The 27,544-nt window shown below is 41.7% G+C and overlaps 1 protein-coding gene across 5 annotated transcripts in view; it reads right to left on the bottom strand.

Annotated features, from left to right (window-relative positions):
• Positions 1-27,544, bottom strand: part of slc2a8 (solute carrier family 2 member 8) — a 48,367-nt gene that overhangs the window by 2,364 nt on the left and 18,459 nt on the right. For 2 of the 5 annotated variants that reach the window (XM_077714717.1, XM_077714712.1), the window contains 5 exons: positions 26,205-26,416; positions 19,561-19,710; positions 18,421-18,529; positions 18,163-18,294; positions 11,375-11,544 (listed from right to left, as the gene is read on the bottom strand). In XM_077714717.1, the coding sequence (XP_077570843.1) occupies positions 11,375-11,544; positions 18,163-18,294; positions 18,421-18,529; positions 19,561-19,710; positions 26,205-26,416 (773 nt within the window). Of the gene's footprint in view, positions 1-8,077; positions 11,545-13,340; positions 13,487-18,162; positions 18,295-18,420; positions 18,530-19,560; positions 19,711-26,204; positions 26,417-27,544 lie in introns of those variants that run through there. The other 3 variants (XM_077714715.1, XM_077714713.1, XM_077714716.1) reach the window with 3 other exon arrangements.

Raw genomic sequence — 27,544 nt, 5'->3', positions numbered from 1 at the left:
CCATGCCCACTTACACCCGTACCTAGGGGCCTGTGAGACCGACGCACTAACCACTCACTCCACCGGGCCACCTCCCTTTCTCTATTAATTATATTATTATTTCCTCATTCAAGTCCTAATTTGTGCACTAGCACTTCCCTCGTTTTTCGGGCCCCACTCCTAGGTTCCATATCGCATCGCAGCCAAAGGTGAATTCATGACAATAGCAGTGAAAAAGAAACGAGAGCAAACTAAGAGAGGAGGCGACAGAAAATGGTGAAATGTAGCGAGAATCAGGAGAAAAGTGGGTCGAAAATCGACCAAGTTAACCAGCTGGTGAGAAGTTATGATGCACATTTTAAAATGATGGTGATAAATGAGGCGGAGTCTTCAAACAATTGCAAAGCGGCTGTGAATTGTGGCTTCCCAGAGCTCGATAAGAAATGAGGGGACGGGATGCCCATCAGCAGAGCAGCCATTCAGCTCAAATAGCCAAAGAGCTAATTTCAATACTTTGCTAAGTTAGCCGTTGGCATCGTCAACTGCAAACACATCTTCAGGTGTTAAGACTTTTTGGAGCCATGGGCATTTTTGGTTGATTTTATTAGTTAATTTAAGAGTGAAGAAAACATGCTCTTCAGAAAATAAAACATGGATTCGTTTGGAGCAGCAATTAACTAATTTATAGCTTGTATGTTGATTTACTCGTATCTCGAATAAGCATTTCCCATAGAAATGAACGAAATACAAATTAATTCATTCCAACTCTGAAAAAAATGGATGTTTGACTGGAAAAACATTTTTGTTTGTTCTTATTCACCAGGCGGCAGCTGGAGGCGGTAGCTCTGTCTGCTCTTTTTTGTTTTTTGAGTTTTACAGCCTTTCTATGTTTTTTTAAATACATTTTAATATTTATTAGTACATTCCTTTGTGCTTTATGCTTTTTACTTTAATATTTTTACAACTTTCTTTTTTTATTAGGCTAGTTTCTTTCTGCTAGTTCTTTTCTGGAATAATTCAGCCATGTCTCCACTGTCATACACATGTGATCAGCTGTGAGAAATACGCAGCAGAAAGCAACACACCGATGCTGATGGAAATCCGGACCTGCACAAAAGTGCCGGGAGAGCAAGTGATGCTTCAGACCAATCATTCCATCTATTATTATGGTGAAATTGAGATCCCTCCCCCATAAAATGTAAGAGCCGTCAGTGATTACCAGGGCGGAAAGGAAGTATCGGGAGTGTTGTACTCTGTTACCGTTGATTCTTCAGACAGCCTACTGAGTGACTGCGGTTAAACTTGGAAGACTGATTCTGCATATTTTCAACTTCAGCCTCAGTCTGCAGAAGGTCCCCATCTTGTGGAAGACTTTCTGTGTGTGGTTCCAGGTTTATCTCGCTCGACATGTCTTTTTTTGTGTCTGTATCTGTTCTGGCTAATGCAACCTAGATGGCACCGCTCAAGTTCTGGCTTGTTTTGTGTTTTTGCTTCTTTTGTTTCTTTTTAATTTGCTATTTAATATTTCTTAGTGCTTTCCCTTGTACTTTGCTTTGTTGTTTTGGGACCTTTGCGACTCGACTCCACCTGTTGCGTGGCTTGTGTCCCTTGTGCTATTCCTAGACGTCTTTGGAACCGTTCAGCCATGTTTCCACTGCACTGCACGCGGGATCAGCTGTGAGCAGTGGACGACAGTGCCGGGAGAAGAGGCGATGCTCCAGACTAGGAGCATGAGATCTCTCCCCGGTCAGATGGATGAGCTGTCAGTGCATGCCGGGCTACAACTGGATAGTTGTGTGCTTGTGTGCTTTGAAGTCCCCCACCCGTCTCTCCACTGCTGCTAATTGGGTGATAGGACATTTTAGGAGGATCTAGACAAGGAAAATGATCAGATCCAGATTACTGAGGGACTGTGCAGATCATCTTGAGAGAGTGATTCTGCATATTTAACCTCAGTCTCAGTCTGCAGAAGGTCCCCACCTTGTGGACTTTCTGTGTGTAGCTCCAGTATTTGACCTCGGTCTACAACAGGGGTCTCAAACTCAATTTACCTGAGGGCCGCAAGAGGCAGATTCTGGGTGAGGCTGGGCCGCATCAGGATTTCCACAAGAAAAGCGCTGATAAAACATTCCAACGTTATCAAATAACATTATTTTTGAACAAAAAATGATGAATTAATTAAAGTAACTTAAAGATGAATAAAAAATAAATCAATAAGTAATAAAATAATATTAATAATGAGAATACAGTAGATATACAGTGGCTGGCTAAGTAGAGAAAACTTATTATTTTTATTTTGTTTCAAATGTCTGTATTAACAGCTCTTTAAATTTTAACTTTCTGAACTCTACTTCTTGCTGCTAGAGACCTGGCAGCGCTTCTTCTCACATAGCTTAGTCACATTTGGCTTGAGGGAGGAAGCAGTGGAGACCCTCAATAGAGCTTGAAGATGCTCATCAGTAAGTCTGGACCTATACTTGGACTCATTGAAGTTCAAGGTGGAGAAGAGTTTCTCACACAAGTATGTGCTCCCAAAAAGGCACATGGTCCGCTTGAAGATTCGGGAAAGTTCAGGGAAGCTGGGGGTCAACTCTCTCAAAAAATGTCCAAGCTTGTCTGCTTCTCCACTCACCTCCCTGAACTTGGCTTTTAGTGCAGAGTTGCACTGCAGGTCAATGAGCTCCATTTGAAGCTCAGGAGGGGCATCTTGCACATCAAATGAGAAGGGGTCCGCAAACATTTGAAATGTGTCTTTGTATGTCTTGAAGTCTGCAAATCTGTGATCAAATTCCTCCTGCCGCTTCGAAATGGCCTCCACATATTTCTCACCACTGAATGGTGTGCCTGCATCCAAAAGAGCCTTGCATGCTGGGAAATGGAAAAGATTTGTTTGAGAGAGCTGGGCTTTCCATAACAAAAGTTTAGTGCAGAATGCTCTCACGTTGTCATAGGCAGCACTGACAAGTTGCCCCTGGCCTTGTAGCTTCTTGTTCAGTACATTAAGCTCATGTGTGATATCAACAAGAAAAGCTAAGTCCATGAGTCATTTGGGATCACTTAGCACAGGAACAGCAACCCCGTCTATCTCCATGAAGTATTTTACTTCTGCTCTCAACTCAAAAAATCTCTTCAACACATTTCCCCTGCTGAGCCAACGTACCTCAGTGAAATAGAGCACATCCCCATGTTCAGACTCCATTTCCTCCAAAAAAGCACGAAACCTTCTATGCTTTAAGCCCCTGGATCTGATTTGGTTGATGCATTTCACAACGACAGACATCACATTGTCAAACTTCAGGCATCTGCTGCAAAGGACCTGCTGATGGATAATGCAGTGCAGAGCTATGGCCGACTCCACACCCTCCTCTTCCAGTTTTTTTGAACAAGTGCTACCAGTCCATTCTTCCTCCCAATCATTGATGGGGCTCCATCAGTTTTTATTCCAACAAAGCTCACAAACGGCGTAGCTAGCTTCGACTGCTGCATCACTTTCTTTTGTAGCCTTCTTGAAAAAACCCTGTTACCTCAGAAGACTTGTTTTAAGACTGTCAACCTGGTTGGCTCTCTCATCTCCCTGGTATTTGTCGTACTCCTGAGCATGTCTCGTAGCATAATGACGTTTCAAATTGTATTCCTTGTGGACCGCAACTTTTTCAGTGCAAATGAGACACGTCGGGGTGCCCCTGTGCTCAACAAAGAAATATTGCACTCCCCAGTTTTCTTGAAACTGTCTGTGCTCATCACTGACCTTTCTCTTCACGGCAGGCTTTGAAACAGACATCTCCGGGGCTGTAATATGTGTTTACACTTGGAATGAGTCTCAGATTGAACTTTTAACTTTCAGACGCGCGGTTCTGTGGCGCATGCGCACTTTCGATTTGACGTTTGACTTTCAGTCGCGCGGGTCTGTGGCGCATGCACACTTTCGCTCTCCGATCGTATTGGATTACGGCCGAGCGGCGTGATCGGGTTCACGGCTTCTCCTCTGCCCAGCTGATTGGAGGAATGAATGAGTGAGTGAGCGAGGCACTGGACAGCCCGGCCAATGTCCCGCCCTCCAGAGCCGTATACTTCACCGTGATTGGTTCATCCAGCTCAGAACACCGTGTCATTCATATCAATCTTGCGGGCCGCACGGACATTAATCTTGCATATTAAGACGCGGGCCGCAAATTAGCATCCGCGGGCCGCATTTGGCCCTCGGGCCACGGGTTTGAGAACCCTGGTCTACTATGTCTTTTGTGTCTGTGCTTGCTACTGTCTTGCTTCTGCAATCAAGGGAATTTCCCAAATAGAGGATGAAATAATGTAATATAATCAAATACTAATCCCAATCCTAACCCTAACCCCAATCCCAAAGATAAACAGATAAAACACTAAATTACATTTATTTTGACGTCTGTAAATTAAATTCAAGAACAAATCTTGCATAAAACATAACAAACTCACGTTCCCGTCACTGCTCGCTCGGGACACGTCTTGAAAATGGCTTTGACAGTAAATCGGCAATTAAAAATAAATCAATTTGCTTGTCTTCCCTTCTACAGTCGTTGCTGGTTGACAAAATCGTGATTATATCAACACAACAGTATATTTGCTTGTGCAGCTCGCTCCAGATACAGTTTGGTAGCTCTGGCTAGTCCACTCTATCAGTAGACAATGATAGTTGGTGACAGCGATAATGTATATGTTAGGTTCATCAATAATTATACTTAAATATAATTATGAAACAATACAGGGGACATCTGATTAATTATCCATATTTAATTAATTTGGCATCTCTGATGATAATCTTTCAAGGAGAGTTCTTTCTGACATCATCCTCATCACAAATGAAATTCTCGCGAGCATTGATTAATCCAATTGCATAACCCAAAGCAACAGCTGTAACAATCATCGCATATTAAGTATTCAATAATAACAATTAGGTGCTTTGACGTTTGGTCGCCGCTATTTTGGTCGCCGCTCTTTGGTCCCCGTTGATCGCCGGTCTTTTGGTCACCGTTAGGGCTAGGGTTATGGTTGTCAAATGTACTTAGATATTAAACCCTAACCTTAACTCTGACGCCAACCCTAACCCTAACGACGATCAAAAGACCAGCGACCAACAGCGATCAAATAAACGGCACCAAACGTCTGGTCAGGAAACAATTATGGTCGGAACTCAAAAATAACTCCATTGGAAATTAAACAAACAAGCCTCCATTCGGCAAAATAATAATCGAGCGAAAAGAGCGTCACCATTCACGACAATATGCGAGTAATCACGGAAGTTGTTCGATAGCGATCACGCTGCATCAGCAATTCCGTAAGGGTCCTTCCAGGTCTGGATTCTGGGGAAAGGGTCAGACATATCTTCCAGAAAACAGTCCTCGGAACGGGGACTCGCCCCAGACAAATTGAAGCTCTTATACAAAAATGACTAAATGCTCACATATATACATATATACATATATATACATATACATATACATATACATATACATATATATATATATATATATATATATATATATATATATATATATATATATATATATATATATATATATATATATATATATATATATATATATATATATATATATATATATATATATATATGTATATGTATATGTATATGTATATGTATATGTATATGTATATGTATATATATATGTATATATGTATATATATATATATATATATATATATATATATATATTTATATATATATATATGTATATGTATATGTATATGTGTATATGTATATGTATATGTATATATATATATATATATATATATATATATATATATATATATATATATATATATATATATATATATATATATATATATATATATATATATATATATACATATACATATACATATGCATATGCATATATATATATATATATATATATATATATATATATATATATAGTGGAGTATAAAATTTATTCTTTATACTTTTGTGTGTACGTGTTTGTACGTGTGTACGTGTGTGTATGTGTGTGTATGTGTGTGACACACACACATACACGCACATACAGACGCACACACACACGCACACATACACACACATACATACATACACGCATGCACGGACGAATTCAAAGTATTCATTCGGATATTTATTAGGCCATCAGAGTGGGCTTTGAAGGCCCTGTTGGCACACCACTGGTATCTATGTTATAAAATGGATTAAGATCAGTGGTGAGTAAACATTTGTCTTGCCAGGTAGGTGAGGTTATTAGTAGTTCAGGTAAGAAAAAAGGAAAAAAAAAAGGAAAGTATTAATGATGGATAAAATTATTCATTTTCATAACTGTTATCCTCATGAGAGTTTTGTAAACATGACAAATTAAAAAAAATCCTTATTAATCTACTTTTGTTTCTTATAAGTACAGACAACTACTTACGAACGAGTTACATTCCGAGCGATTGTTATTAAGTTGAATTTGTTCGTAATTTGATTCAGAGCTATATTTTGTATTTCAATTTATGTTTAAGGCCTATATAAGTATATTGAAGGGATGTATAAGTGTATTTGTATGTTTAAGGCTTGAATAAGTAACCAGCATTGGTTAAATGGGGAAAAAATGGACAGAATACATACAGTACTGTATACATACATGTTGGGGCTACTGGCCAACACTTAAATAAACTCGAACACAGGAACACACACTGAGGCAGATGGAATGAAAGTTGAAGGCCGCGTCTGCAAAGGCGGGGGAGTGGACCATCCTGAGGCCCGAAAGTGTGACTACTCTCCAAGCTCCTCTAAACTATCTCTCGCCGAAAAGCTGCTTCAACGGTGATTTTATTAGAGATAAGACAAGTCATAAAAATGGGAGGCGTTAATACAAACGAAGGAGGTGGAGTGCAAAAGGTGTAGTGCACATTTTTACCAATAGGTGTAAGTTAAATACTATTCTAGTAACTTTTAATACATCATAGTGAAAAGGGTGCAAGACTAAATATAAGAATACAAATATATTTCACAATACATTAGATCAGTGCTTCTCAATTATTTTCTGTTAGGCCCCTCCTAGCAAGAAGAAAACTATCCCCCCCCCCCCACTTCCCACCGTGACTATAAATAAAATCATTTTATAAAATTGTTATAAGTACACCATTTTATCCTTATTAACATTAAAGAAAAGGAAAAAAAGAAAGAAATATAGTCAAACTTACAAAGAATAACTTTATTAAATCTTGTTTTAAGTCTCCAACAGAAAAGATTTTAAGTGCATCAATGCCTGAAATAAAAAATAAATAAATCCTTGTTTAAACTGTAAACATGTTTAACCAACTTATTGCACCATTGCCAAAATTAAATTAATTATTCTAGCGGCTCTAGAATTAATTCCTCTAGTGGCTTATCGGCGTGATTGGGGTGTAATGTATTTAAGTGACGCGCTAATTTTTTTGGCTTCATGCTGTCCGCTGCGAGCACTTTTAGACACAGCAAACACACCGGTCTTTCCTCTTCTCCAACTGTGGTCACAGTGAAGCCAAGCGCTAAATACGCTTCGTCGTATTTCTTCGTCTTAGCTTTCGGGTGACTTTCTTTTGTCTCATTATCTTTGTCTCTCTCTGCTTTTCTTTTCATCCCTGTTAAAAACTTTTCCATGTTGGGGGTTGTTGAATAACGGAGGCTATAGACAGAACGCAGTCGAAGCTTTCTGTTCAGGCTACTCAACACTAACCAAGGCAACTGTTGTCTTGTGAAATGTTGCACTCTCGCAAACATGACAGAAGTAACAATGAGAGCGCCACTGCCAGCTACTGTAGTGGATGCGCAATTACTTTTTATACTAGTACGGCCAAATAAAATCCTGTTCCCCAGGGTTACACGCGCCCCCCCCAGGTATCGCACCACGCCCCCCCAGGGGGGCACGCCCCAATATTTGAGAAGCACTGCATTAGATAGAAAGAGAGAGACAGAGATTTGCTAGAAAGAAGCTATCTAATGACGATTGCACAGTTTTCTTCTTTTTTTAATCATAAATGATGCGGTAGCACTGTATGGCATCATTCAATTGATTTGCAACTGATAAGTTCATTAAAAATTACCATTCTTTGTAATTATCAATAACTGCAGGCAGGCATCTTATTTAATTATTGACATTTAATTAAATAGATTGGATCACAGATAAGAACCTTAAGGGAGGATGTCTTCAAAAGTATCCTCTCGAACAGTATTTCGCGTACGGCTTTAAGGCATTTGGATAAAAACAATCACTCCTTCATTTGACCTAACAATCATATAACAATTACATAAAGCCCGAAGTGTGTCACGACTGTTATGGAAGTGGCAGATATCCCGAGTCCTTGCCCGATACTGGGTGAGATGTAGCATAAACAATCTTTGGGTAAGAAGTCCACGTGAGAGTGGACCAGGTGGCTGTCTATGACCTCGAGCCGAACAATAGAAAGAATGATTTAATGATTTGACAAAGAAATGAATGACTACAAATATATGTATAATAGTAATACAGAATAAACCCAACAGCAACCTTTGTGCAAGTTCAATATTTGAGTCCTGCTGCTTGATCTTTGTTTATAAATGGTACTGACGGTCGAACGATTCAAGTTGTTTTCCCGTGCAACAATCACCACTTTCTCACGTGCATCAAGCTTCTTTATTATTGCCACTTTTGTTTCAAATGAAATGGCTTGCCTCTTCCTTGCACCTCCCTCACAAGAAGCCTTTCGCTTTTCACCAACCATATTGAATAATGGATGCATGAGATATTTAATGATAAAGATGAAAAAGGTTCTTTGCGCCCTGGAGATACGTTCACGCACTTCCGCACTGCAACGAACTGGGCAGAGGAAGGTGGATGCTGGGTGAGCTGAGCTCTCACAGCGCTAGGCATCGGTATTAGCAGCGGAAAGAAGCACTACTCAGTAAAAGGCACGCAATACAAAATCTAACTTCCGAACATTTTTTTGACATAAACGCAATGCGCACACATGTTTGTGTGTACCGTAGTTAACGTTCATAAGTAGGGGAGTGTCTGTAGTACATTTGGAAAATCGGCATGACTGACCACTTGTTCGAGATTTAAAAATTGCTGTCAGTGTGTAACTTTTCATTAAATTTTCTTGACAATTCAAAAGAAAATACACAACGTTGTAGAAACACTTGAACTTCCTTTAAAAAAACTGCATGAAATGCTATCCATCCATTTCCGCCCAAAATGGGGATCTTAGATTGATTAACATATGGTGGGGCAAATAAGTATTTAGTCAACCACCAATTGTACAAGTTCTCCTACTTGAAAAGATTAGAGGGCTGTAATTGTCAACATAGGTAAACCTCAACCATGAGTGACAGAATGTGGAAAAAATAATCAGAAAATCCCATTGTTTGATTTTTAAAGGATTAATTTCCAAATTAAACTGAAATATAAGTAACGTATTTTCACATGAAACGCGCGATAGGGCGTAGTCTCATTGTAGGTATACTTTCTGTTTTTGTCAATACATTGGACTTCTCGCCTGATAGGGCGCGACCATGACACAGGCCTAGCCATGTATGTTATGCTAGCCGCTAGCGTATGTTATACCATCCGCTAGCGTATGTTCTACCATCCGCTAGCGTATGTCATGCTAGCCACCAGTGTATGTCATGCTAGCCACTAGAGTGTCTTATACCATTTACTACCGTGTGTTATGCTAGCTACTAGCGTAATGTTAGGCTTGGCACCAGCATGTTTTTTTAAAGACAGAATGGGCAAAACGAACTTTGACAATGCTTTATTTAGGTCAAAGATACACTCTGATATAATGAGTTCTGCATTTAAAATGCTAGGCTCCACTGTCACCCAGAGTTGTGTATTCCGGGTACTTGATTCCACCTTTGGCAAAGGCTCGAACAGTGCTGGCCGAAACTTGAGCTTAGTCATTCAAAATACATTGTAACTCACAACATGCATCACTCCTGAGCCTTTGATTCTCCACGCTGTTATATCGGCATTGACAATTCATTCCAAATTGTCTCATAACTCGTGCGACGCTGCCTGCCCGAACTACAATGTTGGCCTTCCGTGAGCAATTAGTTAGCAAAGCTGTTAAATTGTGTCCGATGCATGGCTTAAGTACATTTTCGAAGCGTTCAGACCTGCATTGTGTCGTCATTCACGCCAGGCATTTCCTCTGTATAGTTAAAGATACACTGTTTCTTTAACTATTGAGTGTTTTTGAAAGTTAAAAGCGCTGCAAACACACGGAAGTCAAATGCCTGGCCACTCCCCTGGGATGTTTTGAATGGATTTCCCACAATGCTTGGAATGCGTGGGGTCTATTTTTAGGATGAACGTCCACTGCGTTGATCGCAATAAGTAGCATGCCGGCAAGAAATAAAACTCAGTCAGTTTGGGCGCATCGACCATTTTAGAGAAAATTTTAGACTTTTAAGTGCGCCATATAGGTGTGAATATACGGTATTTGGTCATCTACAAACCAAGATTTCTGGGTCTAACTTCTTACTAAGTCTCCTCTAATTACCTGTATATACAGCATCAGTTTTAACTCATCAGTATAAAAGACCTGTCCACAACCTCAGTCTCTAACACTTCACAATGGCCAAGACCAAAGAGTCGAAGGACACCAGAGACAAAATTGTAGACCTGTACCAGGCTGGGGAGACTAAATCTTCAATAGGTAAAACGCTTGGTGTAAAGAAACCACTGATAATCTCCCTCGATCTGGGGCTCCATGCAATATATAACCCCATAGTATCAAAATGCAAAGGGACTAGGATGACTGATCTATGTAAAGAAAAGAATGAATGGGGCCATGTATCGAGAGACTTTAAGTGAAAATGTCCTTCCATCATCAAGGATATTGAAGACGAGACGTGGCTGGGTCTTTCAGAATGACAATTATCCCAAACACACAGCCAAGGCAACAAAGGAGTGGCTTTGTAAGAAGCATTTCAAGGTCCACGTCTCCAGATCTCAAACCCATAGAAAATCTATGGTGAGAGTTAGTCCTTGTTCCCCAACGACAGCCCCAAAACATCACTGCTCTAGAGGAGATCTGCATGGAGGAATTGGCCAAAATACCAGCAACAGTGTGTGACAAGCTTGTGAAGAATTACAGAAAATGTTTGACCTCCGTTATTGCCAAAAAAGGGTACATAAAGTATTGAGATGAACTTTTGGTATTGACCAAGTACTTATTTTCCACCATGATTTGGAAATAAATTCTTTAAAAATCAAACAATGTGATTTTCTCTTTTTTCCACATTTTGTCTCAAACTGTTGAGGTTTACCCATGTTGACAGTTGCAGGCCTTTCTAATCTATCCAAGGAGGATAACTTGCACAATTGGTGGTTGACTAAATACTTATTTGACCCACTGTACATATGATGGGCACATGAAAACATTTGTTTCTCACATTTATGACATTTCTGGTAATCATCACGGTCCAGCTGTTCCTCGGAAGCTTGCTTCGATCTGCTCCAGTGTCTGGCCTTTGGTTTCGGGAACAACGGTGATGGTAAAGACCACACTGAGGAGGCACATGCATGAGAAGAGCCAGAAGGTTCCCGCATTGGTGAGGAGAGTCTGAAAGAGACCCGTTGAGCTCATTACAAAATAACCTTTTGCACAGAGGAACGTGAATTGTATTAATGGAATTTATTTCCAACATAATCCTCGATATTCTAATTGGTATTATTTTAGCTAATAATTCCTGTAGCACATCTATGTTGAAATGTTTGCCTGGTCAGATTGATCAGCGGGCAGCCCGGTGGTGCCTATGGTTAGTGCGTCAGCTTCACAGTTCTGGTTCTATGTGGAGTTTGCATGTTCTCCTCAGGTCTGTGTGGGTTTAGTCCGGGTACTCCAGTTTATTCCCATATTCCAAAAACATGCATGGTAGGCTAATTGGACACTCTAAATTGTCTCTAGGTTGAACGGTCATATATTTTGACTCAGAGTGTGGGGTGAAGCGGTTGAATGTACCCAAATGCAGGGAAACAGGCAGATACAAAATACAGTCGTACCTCTACTTGTGAAATTAATTGGTTCCAGAACTTTTTTCATAAGTTGAATAAAAAGAAACAACAAGATTAACATCAATAATGAACAATAAACATTAATATTTTCAGATGTATTTGTTATTTAATTCTTTACCCATTTTATTTCTCGCTACTGGTTCTTACCTGTTTGGATTTAAGTTGCCCTTCTGCAGTCCAAGTTGACGGACATTTTGGGGGAAAAAAATATCCAAAAATGATCCCCTTTTAATGTTTCTATAATGCTACACGTGACCGGACATTTCGTCGTTGGACACTTCGTCGCTGGACAGTTCGACGACCCGACATTTCGTCGTTGGACACTTCGTCGCTGGACAGTTCGTCGCTGGACAGTTCGACGACCTGACATTTCGTCGCCGGCGGTTAAGGTTAGGTCCGTGGGCGGACGGAAATGTCCGTGGGCGGACGGAAATGTCCGTGGGCGGACGGAAATGTCCGTGGGCGGACGGAAATGTCCGTGGGCGGACGGAAATGTCCGTGGGCGGACGGAAATGTCCGTGGGCGGACGGAAATGTCCGTGGGCGGACGGAAATGTCCGTGGGCGGACGGAAATGTCCGTGGGCGGACGGAAATGTCCGTGGGCGGACGGAAATGTCCGTGGGCGGACGGAAATGTCCGTGGGCGGACGGAAATGTCCGTGGGCGGACGGAAATGTCCGTGGGCGGAGGGAAATGTCCGTGGGCGGAGGGAAATGTCCGTGGGCGGAGGGAAATGTCCGTGGGCGGAGGGAAATGTCCGTGGGCGGAGGGAAATGTCCGTGGGCGGACGGAAATGTCCGTGGGCGGACGGAAATGTCCGTGGGCGGACGGAAATGTCCGTGGGCGGACGGAAATGTCCGTGGGTGGACGGAAATGTCCGTGGGCGGACGAAAATGTCCGTGGGCGGGTACTGCTGCTTCCTCCTCATCCACCTTCTCGTTATATTCCTTCTGTAGCCGAGTGTTCTATTAACTCTTGTGTTCGTCTTTGTGCCCCTTGACAAACTTGTCAATGTCCTCCTCGCTGACCACTTCTTTTCCTTGGCACTGGTAATTTTCACAAAGTGAAAAAGTAAAGAATACAAACACCAAACTAACCCCCCAAAAGAACCTAAATCTAACAGAAGGGTCGCATATCATTATGGTCCTTGATACCAGAAATTAAAGGGAAATATTTTAAAATTATTGGTCTAAAAAAGATTGTAATCATAGATATATAATAAGTCACAAAATAAGGAACAGTCTGAGTGGGTAGATTGCTTCCTAACTAGTTAAGTGAAAAAAGTCAGGAAACCGACCGATTGACTGAGATTATTTGTGCACTTAGTAATGTGTTATGTGCTAACCATCATGTCCTGGAAGTTTTTGGTGATGATGAAGGCCATGCCCCAATTAGTCAGCACACAGACAGCGCTAGCGAACCCACGAACTTTCACAGGGAAGATTTCAGACATCACCAACCATGGGATGGGGCCCCAACCCAAGGCGAAGCCTACACATAAAAACACATGAAACAGAGATAGACAGTAGGTTGTTCTTTGGCACATAGTGCAAAAAAATGCATATTAAGCTGTAACTCCTGAGTTTCTGACGTAACTGGCTAGGAAGTGTAGGTGCTATTTTTTTGTGTACGGAAATAGAGCTCCGTGAGTGGACTGGACGGTCAGGAGACTCGGTGAGGGTGATTTTTTTTCTGAAATACGAACCCCAGGCAACCTTACATCGGACGCTGTCGCCCTTATCCGAAAATAGAGGTCTCTTAGCAGGAGCGAAGTGGAACTTTAATTTCCCTAAAAACAATGATGTTAATAACGATGAATATGGTGGTGTTAGTACTTTGAGAAATCGGCCACAAATTTTTAATATGCCTCACAGTTTGAAACAAAGCCCCCCGGAGATTGATGACAACATGATCATAGCCATCTAATATGGCAATCCTTTCATGTCTTTGTACAAAAGCATATTTGTTTCAAAAAAGAAGCAGCGATTACAACTTTGCTTCTTGAAACTGATGAAAAGTACCCGGACGAAAGCTCCCTGTTTTTTGGTATTTAAATCAAGCGGAGAGGAATTATTTTCACTGAGTACAGAACTTAAAGTATTTATAAAAAAATGTAACATATAGATTATATTTAAATATACATAAATGTCTTTTCACATGCTTATAATTGTAACATTTAACATATACACTTCTTGATAATTGTACCTTTATTTTTGTGTAGGCACGGAAACAAACTACTAGTATGTAAATGCAATCAGTGCTCACTGATATCAACAATGAGCATCAAATAAAGCATTCTTTCAGGGTCCCCTACCAGGTAAAAAAACAGTCAAGTAAGAAACTTGTTTTCCTTACACATATCGGAATATTGAGCCGGAACAGCTCTCGCAACTATGGCAAGCACAGTGCACAGTGATTGCCGGGATATATGGTTCGGCCATCATTTACTAGGGTGGATTTACAAAATAACTCCTGCCGCTGGATGTTGGCATTAACAAAGCATTCACAGCTAGACTGCGAACAATATAATGTATTTTCACAACTATAAGGCGCACTAAAAAGGTTCTCCAAAACGCCTTATAATGGGGAGAGCCTCGTGTCTGCTTCGAGCTCGTTCCAAAGTCTGAATGAAAGCACTTACGGCTGACACGCTTCTTATATAGAGAAAAGGCAGACGTGGGTGGAGTCAGGCATGCGGAGGGTGTGTGTTTAAGAATACACTTTTAATGTTGTTCTTGGTTGCCATAATAATGGACAGAACCTACCACCTATGGTGATTTTTAAGCGAAAGACGTTGCCGAAAGAAAAGTTTCCAGCCGGCATCATTGTGAAGGCAAACCAAACGGGCTGGATGGATGAAGAGAAAAGGAGAGAGTGGCTATGTGAGGTGTGGGTTAATAGACCGGGTGGCTCGCCGTCACTTTTGATTTGCGACTCCATGCATGCCAATCTCACAGTAGCGGTGAAAATCCAAGTGTTGGGTTTATTCTGTATTACTATTAAACATATAGTTGTATTAATTCATTTCTTTGTTAAATCATTCTCTTTCTATTCTCAAAGTGTTGCGAGGTCACTAATAACCGCCAAGTCATCTCTAACCTCGACTGCCTGTTCCAGGATGTTTATACAAACAATTCAACCAATCTGGGTCTTCGAGATTCGGTGGTCCCTTTTGTAACGAGGCCAGGGTTGCTTCTGTCATTTACAACATAGTGGCTATACCTCGTGACGCACTTCGGGTTTTTCTTTATGTAATTGTTATATGATTCTTAGGTCAAGGGAAGGCATAATTGTTCTAATCCAAATGTTGTTAGGTCTAGTCTCCTGCCTTGTTATTGGTAAAATACTTTGATTGTTATTGTAGTTCCAGATGTTGTTTTTACTCATACGTGATGAAATGATCAACAACTCTGTAAATTGTTTTGATTCATGGCAATAAGAGTCGTACGAAAATGTCTATTCGAGGAGACGCTCCGAAGTTGTAGGGGAAACCCTGGCTTGTTGAATCTCCCCTCTGAGGTTTTTATCCGTGATCCATTCTATTTAATTAAATGTCAATAATTGAATAAGATGTCTGCCTGCAGTTATTGATAATTACGAACGAGGGTAATTATTAATGAACCTAACACCAAGTCATGAAAATTCTGAGCTTGCCGTCATTCCCGGAGGCTTACCTAAAGAACTCTAACCAATGGACAACGGAATCAACCGTGCGTTCAAAGCAAAGTTGCGAGCGGCATGGGAATTATGGATGATAGGTGACAAACACAGGTTTACGAAGAGTAGGAGGCAGCACCGGGCTAGTTACGCCACTATTTGCAAATGGATAGTCGCTGCTTGGAATAAAGTGCCTGCTTGCACTATTGTTTGAGCTTTTGCCAAAGCCGGCATCATTTCTGTGTAGCCACATGGCAATGTGAGTGACTCTGACAACGAAGAGAGGGAACCTGGCGTTTTTATGAATAATTTGGACAATTGTTCAATTCGGACACAGAAAATGAGAACTTTGATGGATTTGTGGGTGATGATTGATCAAAAACGCGTGTACATTGTAAAATGGGTAATTAAAGTACAACCGAACTTTTGCTTCCGTTGCATTTGAAATTTTTTTTAGCACGTGTCCGTATGTTTAAGCTGGTGTATGTTTTGCCATGCCAGGTTGTGCCTTTAAATGTGGTGCGTCTTGTGTGTCAAATACAGAAATTGCACTCGTTACTGACACTGCGCCTTTAAATGTGGTGCGCCATATATTCGTGAAAATACGGTATATTTATGGATCAATATTGAGCCGCAACAGTTCTCAACTATGGCAAGTAGCCCCCGACTCTATTTCCCCCGTAGTAGTAAAAAGTAGTGCGCAGTGACTGCTAGGACATACCATGGTACCTCTACATACGAGCAGCTCTACCGACAAGATGCTCGAGATACGAGGAACATTTTGAGCAAATAATTAGCTCTACATACAAGAAAAAATAGAGATACGAGAAAGCCATGTGGCCATGACATGAGGCTGTTTATCATTGTAGCGCAATCTTGTCTTTTTTGCCGCATCTCTTTTGTGTATAACAGATATCTACGAGCACTGGGCGGAGCTTGCATTTTCTCGTGTCACAGAACTTGCTCGTTGTCATAGATGATATCGTGTCACTTGGAAATTCATTGGGGATGGAGGTTAACGAGGCAGATGTGAATGATCTAATTGCCGAGCACCACGAAGAACTAATGACACAGGATTTAATTGAGCTCCAGGAGAGTGAACAATTGGAGGTGTTGCCGTAACTCAGTAGCGAGGAGTAGGTGGACGAGGGGGATATCAAAGACACGCTAGCTAGGTGGCAAGAGTTTTCTGATTTTGTAGAAAAGAGGCACCCTGGCAAGTGGTCACGCGTTGCCGCATTATCGTATTGTAAGGACATGTTCAGTTTTGTGTAAAGTTACATTAAACGTGTTTGAGTGTGTCTGTATATATTAATCCAAGTTAATTTAAATTTGTTTGTTTGGTTACGAGTGAGTTGCCGTGATTAAAGTCCCCCCCCCCCTCCGTTTGCTTCTATATCCGTCTTCTATACTCTCTGCGAAATCCGTCTAATTTTAGTTCCATTAAACACATTTTATTACTATTAAAGCACTCATTACTTATTACTTTGTCAATATATGGTGAATTAGAAGAAATAAAACATTTTTTTCCAATCCAATATCCTGTTTTTGGTGTTTTTTCAGGGGGTTGGAACGAATTAATATATTTTTAGTTCATTTCATTGGGAAACGTTTGTTGGAGTTGCGAGAAGATCGACATACAAGCTCAGTCCCGGAACGAATTAACCTCTATGTGGAGGTACCACTGTATAGTTCTTTTGTCAACCAATTGATAGCGGCCATCATTTACTAGAACTCCTGCTGCAGGATGTTGGCGTCAACAGAACATTCAGAGCTAGAATGCGAACCATATATATAAATTTTATATGGATCAATATTGAGCCGGAACAGCTATCTCAACTGCGGCAAGCAGCCCCCGACTGTATTTTTAGTGCGCAGTAAATGCTGAGTTATATAAAACAGCGTTTCATTTTGGTTGAGCTTGACCTAGCACATTATTTCTACGTTCGTCGTCATTTCCAGTGGAAGTCTCAACTGTGGTCCGAGCTTTCAGGAAGGCAGAAATTATTGACTTGATTAATGATGACTTTGGTGAGACGGAGACGTGCGTGTTGGATGCCGCATTCGCCTCCCTATTCAACATGAGTTATTATGCTATGGCTGTGTCATGAAAATACTAATACTTTAACCTCGGAGAAAATTTTTAAAAAAACTGTTGTTTATTAATGTTGGGATTGAATAGAGTTGTCAGAAAGCTGATTTGGAATATATTAATAAAGTTTGGCTGGCCTATCTGACTGTTTTGTTGACATTCCTTTTAGGGCAGCATCATCTAGTGGATGCATAACGTAACCCCAGCCTCTACCGTAGACCCGTATAATCTGGTGCGATAGAGCAGTGGATTGCGAAGCGGTGCGCTTTACAATGCGGTGCGCCTTATATATGGTAAAAACATTAAACGTGTCGTTCATTGAGGGTGCGCCTTATAGTCGTGAAAATACGGTGTCTATTCATAAGGTATTTTTTTTATATATATTTTTTAAAAGTGTTGCATGGATTGCACAGCTTACCGGAGATGAAGACAACCATGCTGAGGAGGGCCAACCAAGCCATGTTGGCATGATGCTCCTCCGGTGAGGCACTCCTGGACATCAAGTGGAAATATAGCCCAAACGCTGCTGTGCTGATAACCATGACCAGGCCTATAAATAAACACAGTGACACAGGAAAAGGGAAGTCACAGGTAGGCCCAGGTCAAGTCATGTCCCTGGCATCTAACAATTTCTTTGACAATTTTAACATGTCCAATGATATCTTAAAAATCTCACCTGAAATGACGAGCAGCACTTTCCTTCCTGCCTTGTCCATGATGAGCGCCGCCACACAAGTAAAAAACAACTGAACTGTCCCCACCATTACCGAGGCCAGGTCACTCTCCTAAAGTAAACAGCATCAACAAGGCATCCTTGTTAAGGGAATAACACGTAACAGCCCGTATTAACCTTTAAAATGAAAACATTGACTTTTATTAAGTACAAAAAGGTTACTTAAGCAGGGAAACCCCGGAATCACAGAAAGCACAAGAGGGGCCTGAAACGGATGGGTATAAAGGAGAAAATGTACCCCTATTTATAGATCTGGAGCAAAAGGAACACAATGTGCCCCTTTCTACAGACATTTCTGAGAAGGAAGCAAGAGGCACCAAAAATTTTCATTGTTCTTGTCGGCAGATCTAATAAGGAACATCTTCCCCACCTGGCTGACAACGGGCAGGAATTTAAGACACTGTGGCCTAATCAGAGACAGACACAATATTTCCTTGGGATTCTACTTCTGTAATAGGGTTTATGATTCAGACAGTCTTGGTCAATCTACCGCATCTCTGCTAAGGCTAGGATAGTTGTAATAATTGACAGATCATGCTGAATCCTCCGTCATGGGCAATAAATTGTTTGGCTGTTAAAATGTATATGTTTGAGGCTGCCCGGTGGGGCAAGTGGTTAGCACATCGGCCTCAAAGGCTCTGGGGTCCTTGGTTCAAATCCAGATCACCTCCTCAACCTAGGTAGAGTTTGCATGTTCTTCCCGGGCCTGCGCGGGTTTCCTTGGGGTACTCCGATTTCCTGCCACATTACAAAAAGAGGCATGGTAGGCTGATTGGACACTCTAAATTGCCCCTATGGGTGTGAGTGTGCATTTATGTCCATCTGCCTGTGCCCTTCGATCAGCTGGCCACCGATTCAGGGTGTCCCCCGCCTCTGGACCGCAGACAGCTTGGATTGGCTCCAGCAGCCGCGAACCTACTGAGGATGAAGCGCTTCAGAAAATGAGATGAGAGATTAGATGTTGTTTGTTATTGAAGTTCTTTTATGGAAACGAACACGGATGGAACTTTGAGGATTAAAGATTTAACACAAGACATAAAACACAGGTTCCTTCGCTTGACAACTCATCTTGACTTGGCTGACCTTGAAGTGCGCCTCTGTAAAGATATTCTGTGCGTAGAACATGACAGCGTTTATGCCCGACATCTGTTGGAAGATCATGAGCATCACACCAATTACCAAAGGCTTGTACACGCCCACATCCTTCAGGTCTGACACATGGAAGCTGCAACCCTGTTGATGCCACAATAGACAGAAATTATCAGGTGGATAAATTTCTAAAAAATAACTTTTGAGTTGTTTCTGTTGCGTGTATTAATCTTATAACTTATTTCTACAGCCTCTATATCCTGTATCAAAATGTGATTATTTTGCTAGTGAAAGAAATTGACCTTCATTTACCATGACACAAAATGAAGTTTTTCTTAAAACCTATCAACAACCAGAAAAATACCGTGGATGCGTAAATTAGGGCCTGATCACCATTGCGATGGGCTCTTTTCTTCATAAGTTAAATTATAATTCATAGCGAACGTAATCGCCTTTTTGGAGTACACTTAACTACTCAAATGTTGACCAAACATGCCGGATGAATAGATCTTGGTGAAAGTTTACAAATGGTGGTGTCTTCGAGAAAGTCGTACGAACATTTTTCAACGTTGAGCTATGGAATTTGGTGAGTCGAAACATGGCACCCACAATTTTTGGCCCATTTTGGCCATTACCAGCATCAACATTTTAACTAACTCGTTCAAGAGAACTTCAAAATTGGTGGGTGGGTTCATGACACTTGGTAGATGAGATGTTTTCAAAACGGTGAGTATTCACAAATAAGGGGTAATATTTAAAGGTGGCTCAAAGTTCAATATGGTACTGCCAATGTGCCAAACTAAATCCCAACTCCCAGGGCCAAGACTCGATTGTGATAATATTTGACAGGTTTGACAAGTGCCCCGCACCCCAAAATATTTTTTTTTCATTTTCTGAACGGCTTTATCCTTTTTGCTCAGAATTTTCCTCGTATCTCAAATTTCTCGTATGTTGAGACCAATGTTCCCTGAAGCTGCGCGCGTGCACAATTTCGCACTACTCTTGTCTTCTGCGTGCAGCAGCAATCATATGGCGCGCACTAGATAAAATCCAAACTTTTTTCTCATGATGGCGCTGTTTACGCAGCAGCCAGTCGCATTAGCTCGGTTTTTCGTGTTTCACAGTTATTCTATTTTTTTAAATTACATTTTAATATTTCTTAATACATTCCTTTTTACTTTAAATAAATCAAAGCAAAATCATGGAAAAATATTACATATAATTGGAAACTTGACTATCTCAAGTGACACATTCAGCAGAAAAGTCATTTGAACGAGAATGACAAGTGAGGACAGTTGTGTAAAATTAGGTAAAATTTAAGTCAGATTTGTGCATATTCCAATTTATGAAGATGTTTTATTCATAGATATTTTTTCATTCATTTTCTGAACCGCCTTATTCACTTTATCACTCGGGGTGCTGGAGCCTATCCCTGCTGACTTTGGGCCAGGGGTGGGGAGACGGACACCCATGCACCATCAGACCAATACCATGGGGCAATTTAAGAGCTTCCAATCTGCCTACAATGCATCTTTTTGGCATGTGGGAGGAAAACGGATTACTCACAGAAAACACACGCAGGCCCAGGGAGAATATGCAAATTCAACACAGGTGGACCGACCTGGATTTGAACCCAGGACCTCAGAGCTAAGAGGCCGACGCGCGAAGCACTCTTGTCACTCACATTTGTGTGCGTCATTTTCGAAACATTTTTAAGGGGAGGCAAGTTGCAAACAATGCTTGAGGCGTTAGTTTTGAAGACTCCGGCGAAACGTCCGGGGGATCAACCCGTAGAACTAAGGTAAAAAAAAGATTAAAACAAAATTAGAATTCAGTTTTGTTTGAAGTTACATAAAAAGATGAGTGTCTGTATATAGTTATTCAAGTTAATTTAAATTTGTTTGTTCGTTTACGAGTGCGTTGTTGCCATGGATAAAGTCCCCCCGAACAGCCTCCACCTCCGTGTGTCATTGTCTCTCCCCTCCGCGAAATGTGTCTAATTTTACATCTATTAAACACATTTCATTACTATTAAACCACTCGTTATTTATTACTTTGTCAATATATGGCCAATTAGAAGAAATAAAACCTATTTTCCAATCCAATATCTAGTTTTTGGTGTTTTTTCAGGGGGTTGGAACAAATTAATTTGTTTTCAATTCATTTCAATGGGAAACGTCCGCTTGAGTTACGATGTGCTTGTCATACGATCACAGTCTCGGAACGGATTACGATCGTAAGTCGAGGTACCACTGTACAAGTCATGACCCACAGCTCATGACCCTTGATGAGGGTAGGAAGGTAAATCAACCGGTAAAAAGAGAGCCTCGCCTTTTGGCGCAGCTCCTTCTTCACCATCACAGACAGGTGCTTAGTCCGCACCACTGCAGACTATGCACCGATGCGCCTGTCAATCTCCCGATCCATTCTTCCCTTACTCGTGAACAAGAACACAAGATACTTAAACTCCTCGACCTGGGGAAAGACCTGATCTCAGACCGGGAGAGGGCATGCCGCCTTTTTCTCAGAGGATCATCCCGACTCACACTCAGTTGCGAATCAATCCAGCAAGTTGGAGATCACGGCATGATGAAGCCAACAAAACGACATCTGCAAAAAGCAGGGATGCAATACAGAGGCCCCAGAACCAGACCCCCTCGATGCCACGGCTGCACCAAAATATTCTGTCCATAAAAGTGATAAACAAAATCTGTGAGATAGGGCAGCCATGGCGGACTCTGACCTTGGTCTACAAATCACAATCCAAAGCCTTTTTTGCCATCATACACAGCTGCATATAACGAAATTGGTGGTGCTACTCCACAAAGTGCGTTTACCCAGTAAAAAACAAGAATAAGTAATATAAAAATATAAAAAGTCACATCCTGGCAAGGTAAAAATTATTGCCCAATCTAAGATATTGCAATAACAAAGATAGTGCACATTGTTATTGCACACCCTGGAGCTATTGCACAGAGGGGATTGTGTGCCTTGCTAATGCAAGTTCAGAGTCCTGATGGCTGTGGTAAAAAAAAACTGTCCCCAAGTCTATTTGTCTGTGCTTTGAGAGACCTGTACCGTCTCCCAGAGAGCAGCAGCTGGAACAGATTGTGACCAGAGTGGTATGGGTCCCTAACAATGTTCCCGGCTCTGCTGATGTAGCGAGGGTTGGGGATGTCATCCAGTGAGGGCAGAGCAGCCGATGATCTTCTGGGCGGTGTTGATTACTCTCTGCATGGCTTTTCTCTCTGAGGCCGTGCTACCCACGTACCACACTGTAATGCAGTATGCCAGCATGCTCTCCACAGTGGCTCTATAGAAGGTTACCAGAAGCTTAGTGTCCAATTTATTACTCTGGGGTACCCTCAGGAAACTGCAGTGGTGTTGGTAGACTAGGAGAGCTTGTTCGTGACCTGGAACCCCAGGAATTTGAAAGACTGGACCCGTCTATGCATACTCCATTTATGAGCCAGATCTGTGCTGCGTTTGCGAAAGTCCAGGATTATTTCTTTAGTTTCCGTGGTATTTAGTGTGGAGTTGTTCACCAAACACCACAAAGTTTGTTGACCTCATCTCTATAGGCAGACGCATCTCCCCTGAGATGAGTCCGACCACCGTGGTGCCTCCTGCTCGTAGCTCAACAACGTCCGCGCTGTCGTCTCGCCAGGACCCGGTCGATTCAGCTCCTACGTCGCCAGCGTTCTGCCGGGTAGGAGACGGCGAGGCCAAAGAGGCGGATGCCATTGATGGCAATGATGGTGGAACCAGGACAGCGCCCAAGACGGTGGGGGCAGGGCTGCGGCCATTAAGGCAATGATGGTGGCCATAACGGCCATGATGGCAGTGACTACGGACGGACATGACGTCAGCGGCCAGGATTGGGGCCAAGACGGCCATGATGATGGAGGTCAGGAGTGCGGCCAAGGATGGCAGTGACAGTGGGCTTGACGGCAGAGGCCAGGACCGCGGCTAGGAAGGCGGAGGCCAGGACATCAGAGGCAGACGCCGACGACGTGAAGGACACCGATGCAGGGTAAGGCGACATGCAACCTTGCCATCTCTCCTCCATAGACCATTCATAGTGAGGCGACCTGCGACATCACCGTAGCGCCTGCAGAGACCGTTCAGGAGACTGTTCAAAGCAAGGCGACCTGCAACATCGGCGTAGCACCTGCAGAGAGGTCCCCAACTGCTTGCTCATGGACAAGGCCGGACGACCGCTGCTTCTTCGTGGGACGGCCCGGACGACCGCCGGACAAACCAGACCCCCACTTCCTTGTGGGACGGCCCGGACGTCCACCAGATTGACTTAGTTTCGTGTTTGGTTGCACTAGAGAAGCAATACTTCACGGCCTGTTAATTTAACTCGTTCCTGTTGTAGATACAGTGGAACAGGATTATTGCGGTTAATGTAGACCAGACATGGTCGCGATAAATGAAAAAACACAAAGTTTGGTCACTCCTATTTAAAAAATTAAATATTTTTTAATTATTTTTTTCCTTTAGTGCGAAGTTGTAGAAAGTGGAGGACAGGGGAGTGGCTTTTGTTCTGGGAGTTTCAGCAGACTTTCAAATTTTTGCGAATTTACAAAAAATAAATAAAAAAAAGAAATCCCCCCCCAAAAAAATCTGTGATGTAGTGAAGCCGCGATATTCGAGGGATGATTGTATTTGTTTTCTTGTCAGCCTGACAGGCTGCGTTGGCCTGGTAAACTGTAGGTTAATACTGATCCATTATCCCCACGGAGAGGGGTTGACCACAGTGTACTAGAAATTACTCATGTACAATGGGTCAACGCTTCCTACATTTTTGTTCTGTGCATTTGCATTTCAAGCGTGGCATTTAGTTCACGTGACGAGTGAATATTTAAATAAGGGGTGGGGAACCAATGGCGCGGGAACCATATGTGGTCTTTTGATAGGTGCATATGGCTCCCCGCTAAACTGTGAGGTAAAATATGGGAACCGCTAATGCAAGAGTTCAGTCCTCAATGCATCAGTACGAGCCTTACAAGCATTGTGGGACCGACACTACCTGAAGTGCGGCTTGAAACTTTGAGTATGGCTCTAAAGGAATAACATTTTAACATATGATTTTTTTTATGGCTCTCTCCGTCAAAAAGGTTCCCGACCCCTGATTTATAGGGACCGTCCACTAAATCGCCCGTACCACGCCCTCGTTTGTTAAGAGAAGTCACAGAAATCACAGTATAAGTCAGTGAACTTCTGTAAACCACAACAAAGGGGTAATATCAAATATCCTGTAAAAAATCCATGCTAATTCAATGTAAAATTATGCTTCTACTTACAAAGAATCAAAGTTACAAAACCGCTTCTGGAACTAATTATAAGTAGATGTACCATTTTATAAGGGAAAATTTAAAAGGCCGTATTTAAATGTACGTGTGTGCATGTTATTGGATAAGCAAGTGTGTATAGTAGTGTGTGGATCTATGTCACGCGAGTACCTAAGAAGGTAGGAGTGAGTGTGTGCGGATTCACGTGTGAGAAACAAGGTGTGTATATATTGCGTGTGTTTTTGAGGGAATACGTGTGGTTATTTTTTCCTATAATTTTTTCTGCATATGCGAGTAATTATTCTGTATGCATTAGTTCATGACATTAAAGTGTTTGTGAGAATGTAAGTGCATGTGTTAATGGAATGTTTGGCTTTGTGAGTACATCATGCATGGACGTGTATGCAATTGTGTGTATACGTATATATACAGTGGTGTCTCAAGATACAAGCTTACCTCATTCCAGGACTGAGCTCATATCTCGATTTTCTCATAACTCAAACGAACGTTTCCCATAGAAATGAACTAAAAACGAATTAATCTGTTCGAACCTTCTGAAAAAACACCAAAAACAGGATATTGGATTGGAAAAAATGTTTTATTTGTTCTAATTTGCCATCTATTAACAGGGTAACAAATAACTAGTGGTTTAATAGTATACTACAATATGTTCAACAGAACTAAAATTAGACGGATTTCGCGGCGGGTAGAGGGGGGGGGGGGACTTTTTGCACGGCAACGCGCTTGTGACATAACACAAACAACTTGGATTACGATGCAGACACTCAAAAATAAATTTAATCTTACCTTACACTAAACTTAATTCTAATTTTGTTTGAAATTTTGATACCTTTCTTCACCCGGGTTGGCTCTATTTGCCCCGCCTCCACCATGACTTTCAGATGCTTTCAGATTGCTTTTGCATTTCCTTCAATTTATTCCAAAAATGATGCACATTAATGTCCTCACAATAGGATAACGCAAGACCACTTGCCAAAGAGAAGTAGTACAACTCGCGTATTAGCGATCGCCTTGCCATTCGCAATGACTAACGGAAAAAAAACACTGAAAAAATGCAACGCTCCACCCAGTGCTCGTAGAGACATTACACGAGGGAGTTGCGGGGAGAGAGACAGTGCCCATGATGTTCTTATGAGCAGCCTCTCGCGTCCGCTGTATGCTCGTTTATCAAAATGTGTCTCGTGTCTCAAGAAAAAGATTTGCCCGAAAATGTACTCGTATCTCAAATTGCTTCGTATGTCGAGGTACCACTGTATGTGTCATGTGCATTTATACTAAGAAGTGCAAGTGCCGGGGTCCTCTATTAGATGAACAGCCTACCTGTTGGTTGCAAGCACCCTCTAAGCGGGTGAACTCCCACTCCACAGCTGCATGAGGCCCTCGCAGAAAGCGCAACGCCTCTTTAGCTTCATGCTGTTTGCGCTGTGAAAGCAAGAAGCGCGGGGTCTCCGGCATGAACCACATGGAGGCTACCAACAGCGTTGGTGGCACAGCTGCGCACAGTGCTAGCCAGCGCCAGTCCACAAACAGACCTGAAAGAGGCCACATCAACACAAAGACTGATGGGCTTACTACTTAACTAAATCTACAGAAACAGATGACAAAGTGCAGTGTCTCTCTGGCACGATAAACTTAAAGGGTAAAGCTACCAACCTCTGTCGTTTCAGGAATACCCTTTGCCATTTCAGGAGTTTTATGTTTTCATCGGGAGTGAATGTGATTCACGCAAAATCAATACGAAATGTAAAAAAAAATAATGGAGGACAATTTAAACCAAACTATTATTATCATGCTCAGATAATTCCCAATGCACTCGTTACCCAATTCATCCAGTTTACAGTGCAGTTGAATCAAATGCGTAAGCAAAATGGCAGAGGCCATAGCTATGGTGTGAATTTAAGAGACATTTAAATTGGAAATTTGGCCCGTTTGCGAGGGAATACAGCGTTCAATAGTCTTTCTCAACATAATAGGTCTTCTGAGCCATTCTTTGTCAGGTCCCTCACGTCAGACCAGTTTGCGATGGGTCGCCCTACCAAGGGCACAAGGGCCCAGACAACATAGCTCCAAGGATTACTAGGACACACAAATCCCACCACAATGGTAAGGTGATGATTCATCGGGGGGGGATGCAGTGATATTCATTATTTATTTTTTTGGATTGTTTAATTTCTAATTCAGTACTAATTTTCTCACGAAAAAAAAGACATTTTTAGCTTTGGTATGGTAAGGGTATCTTTAGTAAGATGCACGACTTCAAACTCAACCTACTGTGATCCTCCACCACTTCCCTCTCTTCCACTTGCCAATATAAAAATGGCAGAAGACAGAGGGCTGTTATGAAATTTTCAACTTACGAAATAAGTTCTGGAACCAATTTTGCAAGTAAAAGCTACGACTGTATCTTCAACAGTTCCTAACAGTGATTACACATACTATGGTAGCCAATTATTATACATTAAATTTTTTAGATTACAAAACCTTTTTCTGGGAAAAAAAACAAGATCAAACTTATGAAATTCCCTTTAGTTTAAATACATTTACTCTATGTTATTTTATTTTGAAATTGTTGCACTGTTGCGTTCTGCTTCACAATCTCCCAACACTCCGTTGGCCTCGCATTGGCTTTCTAAGAAAAATGGCTCTCTTGAGCGACGTTT

Source organism: Stigmatopora nigra, chromosome 4, assembly GCF_051989575.1.
Source record: "Stigmatopora nigra isolate UIUO_SnigA chromosome 4, RoL_Snig_1.1, whole genome shotgun sequence".
Taxonomy (NCBI): Eukaryota; Metazoa; Chordata; class Actinopteri; order Syngnathiformes; family Syngnathidae; genus Stigmatopora; species Stigmatopora nigra.
Note: the sequence above shows the minus strand (reverse complement) of the source record. Positions and strands in the feature narration are given on the sequence as shown.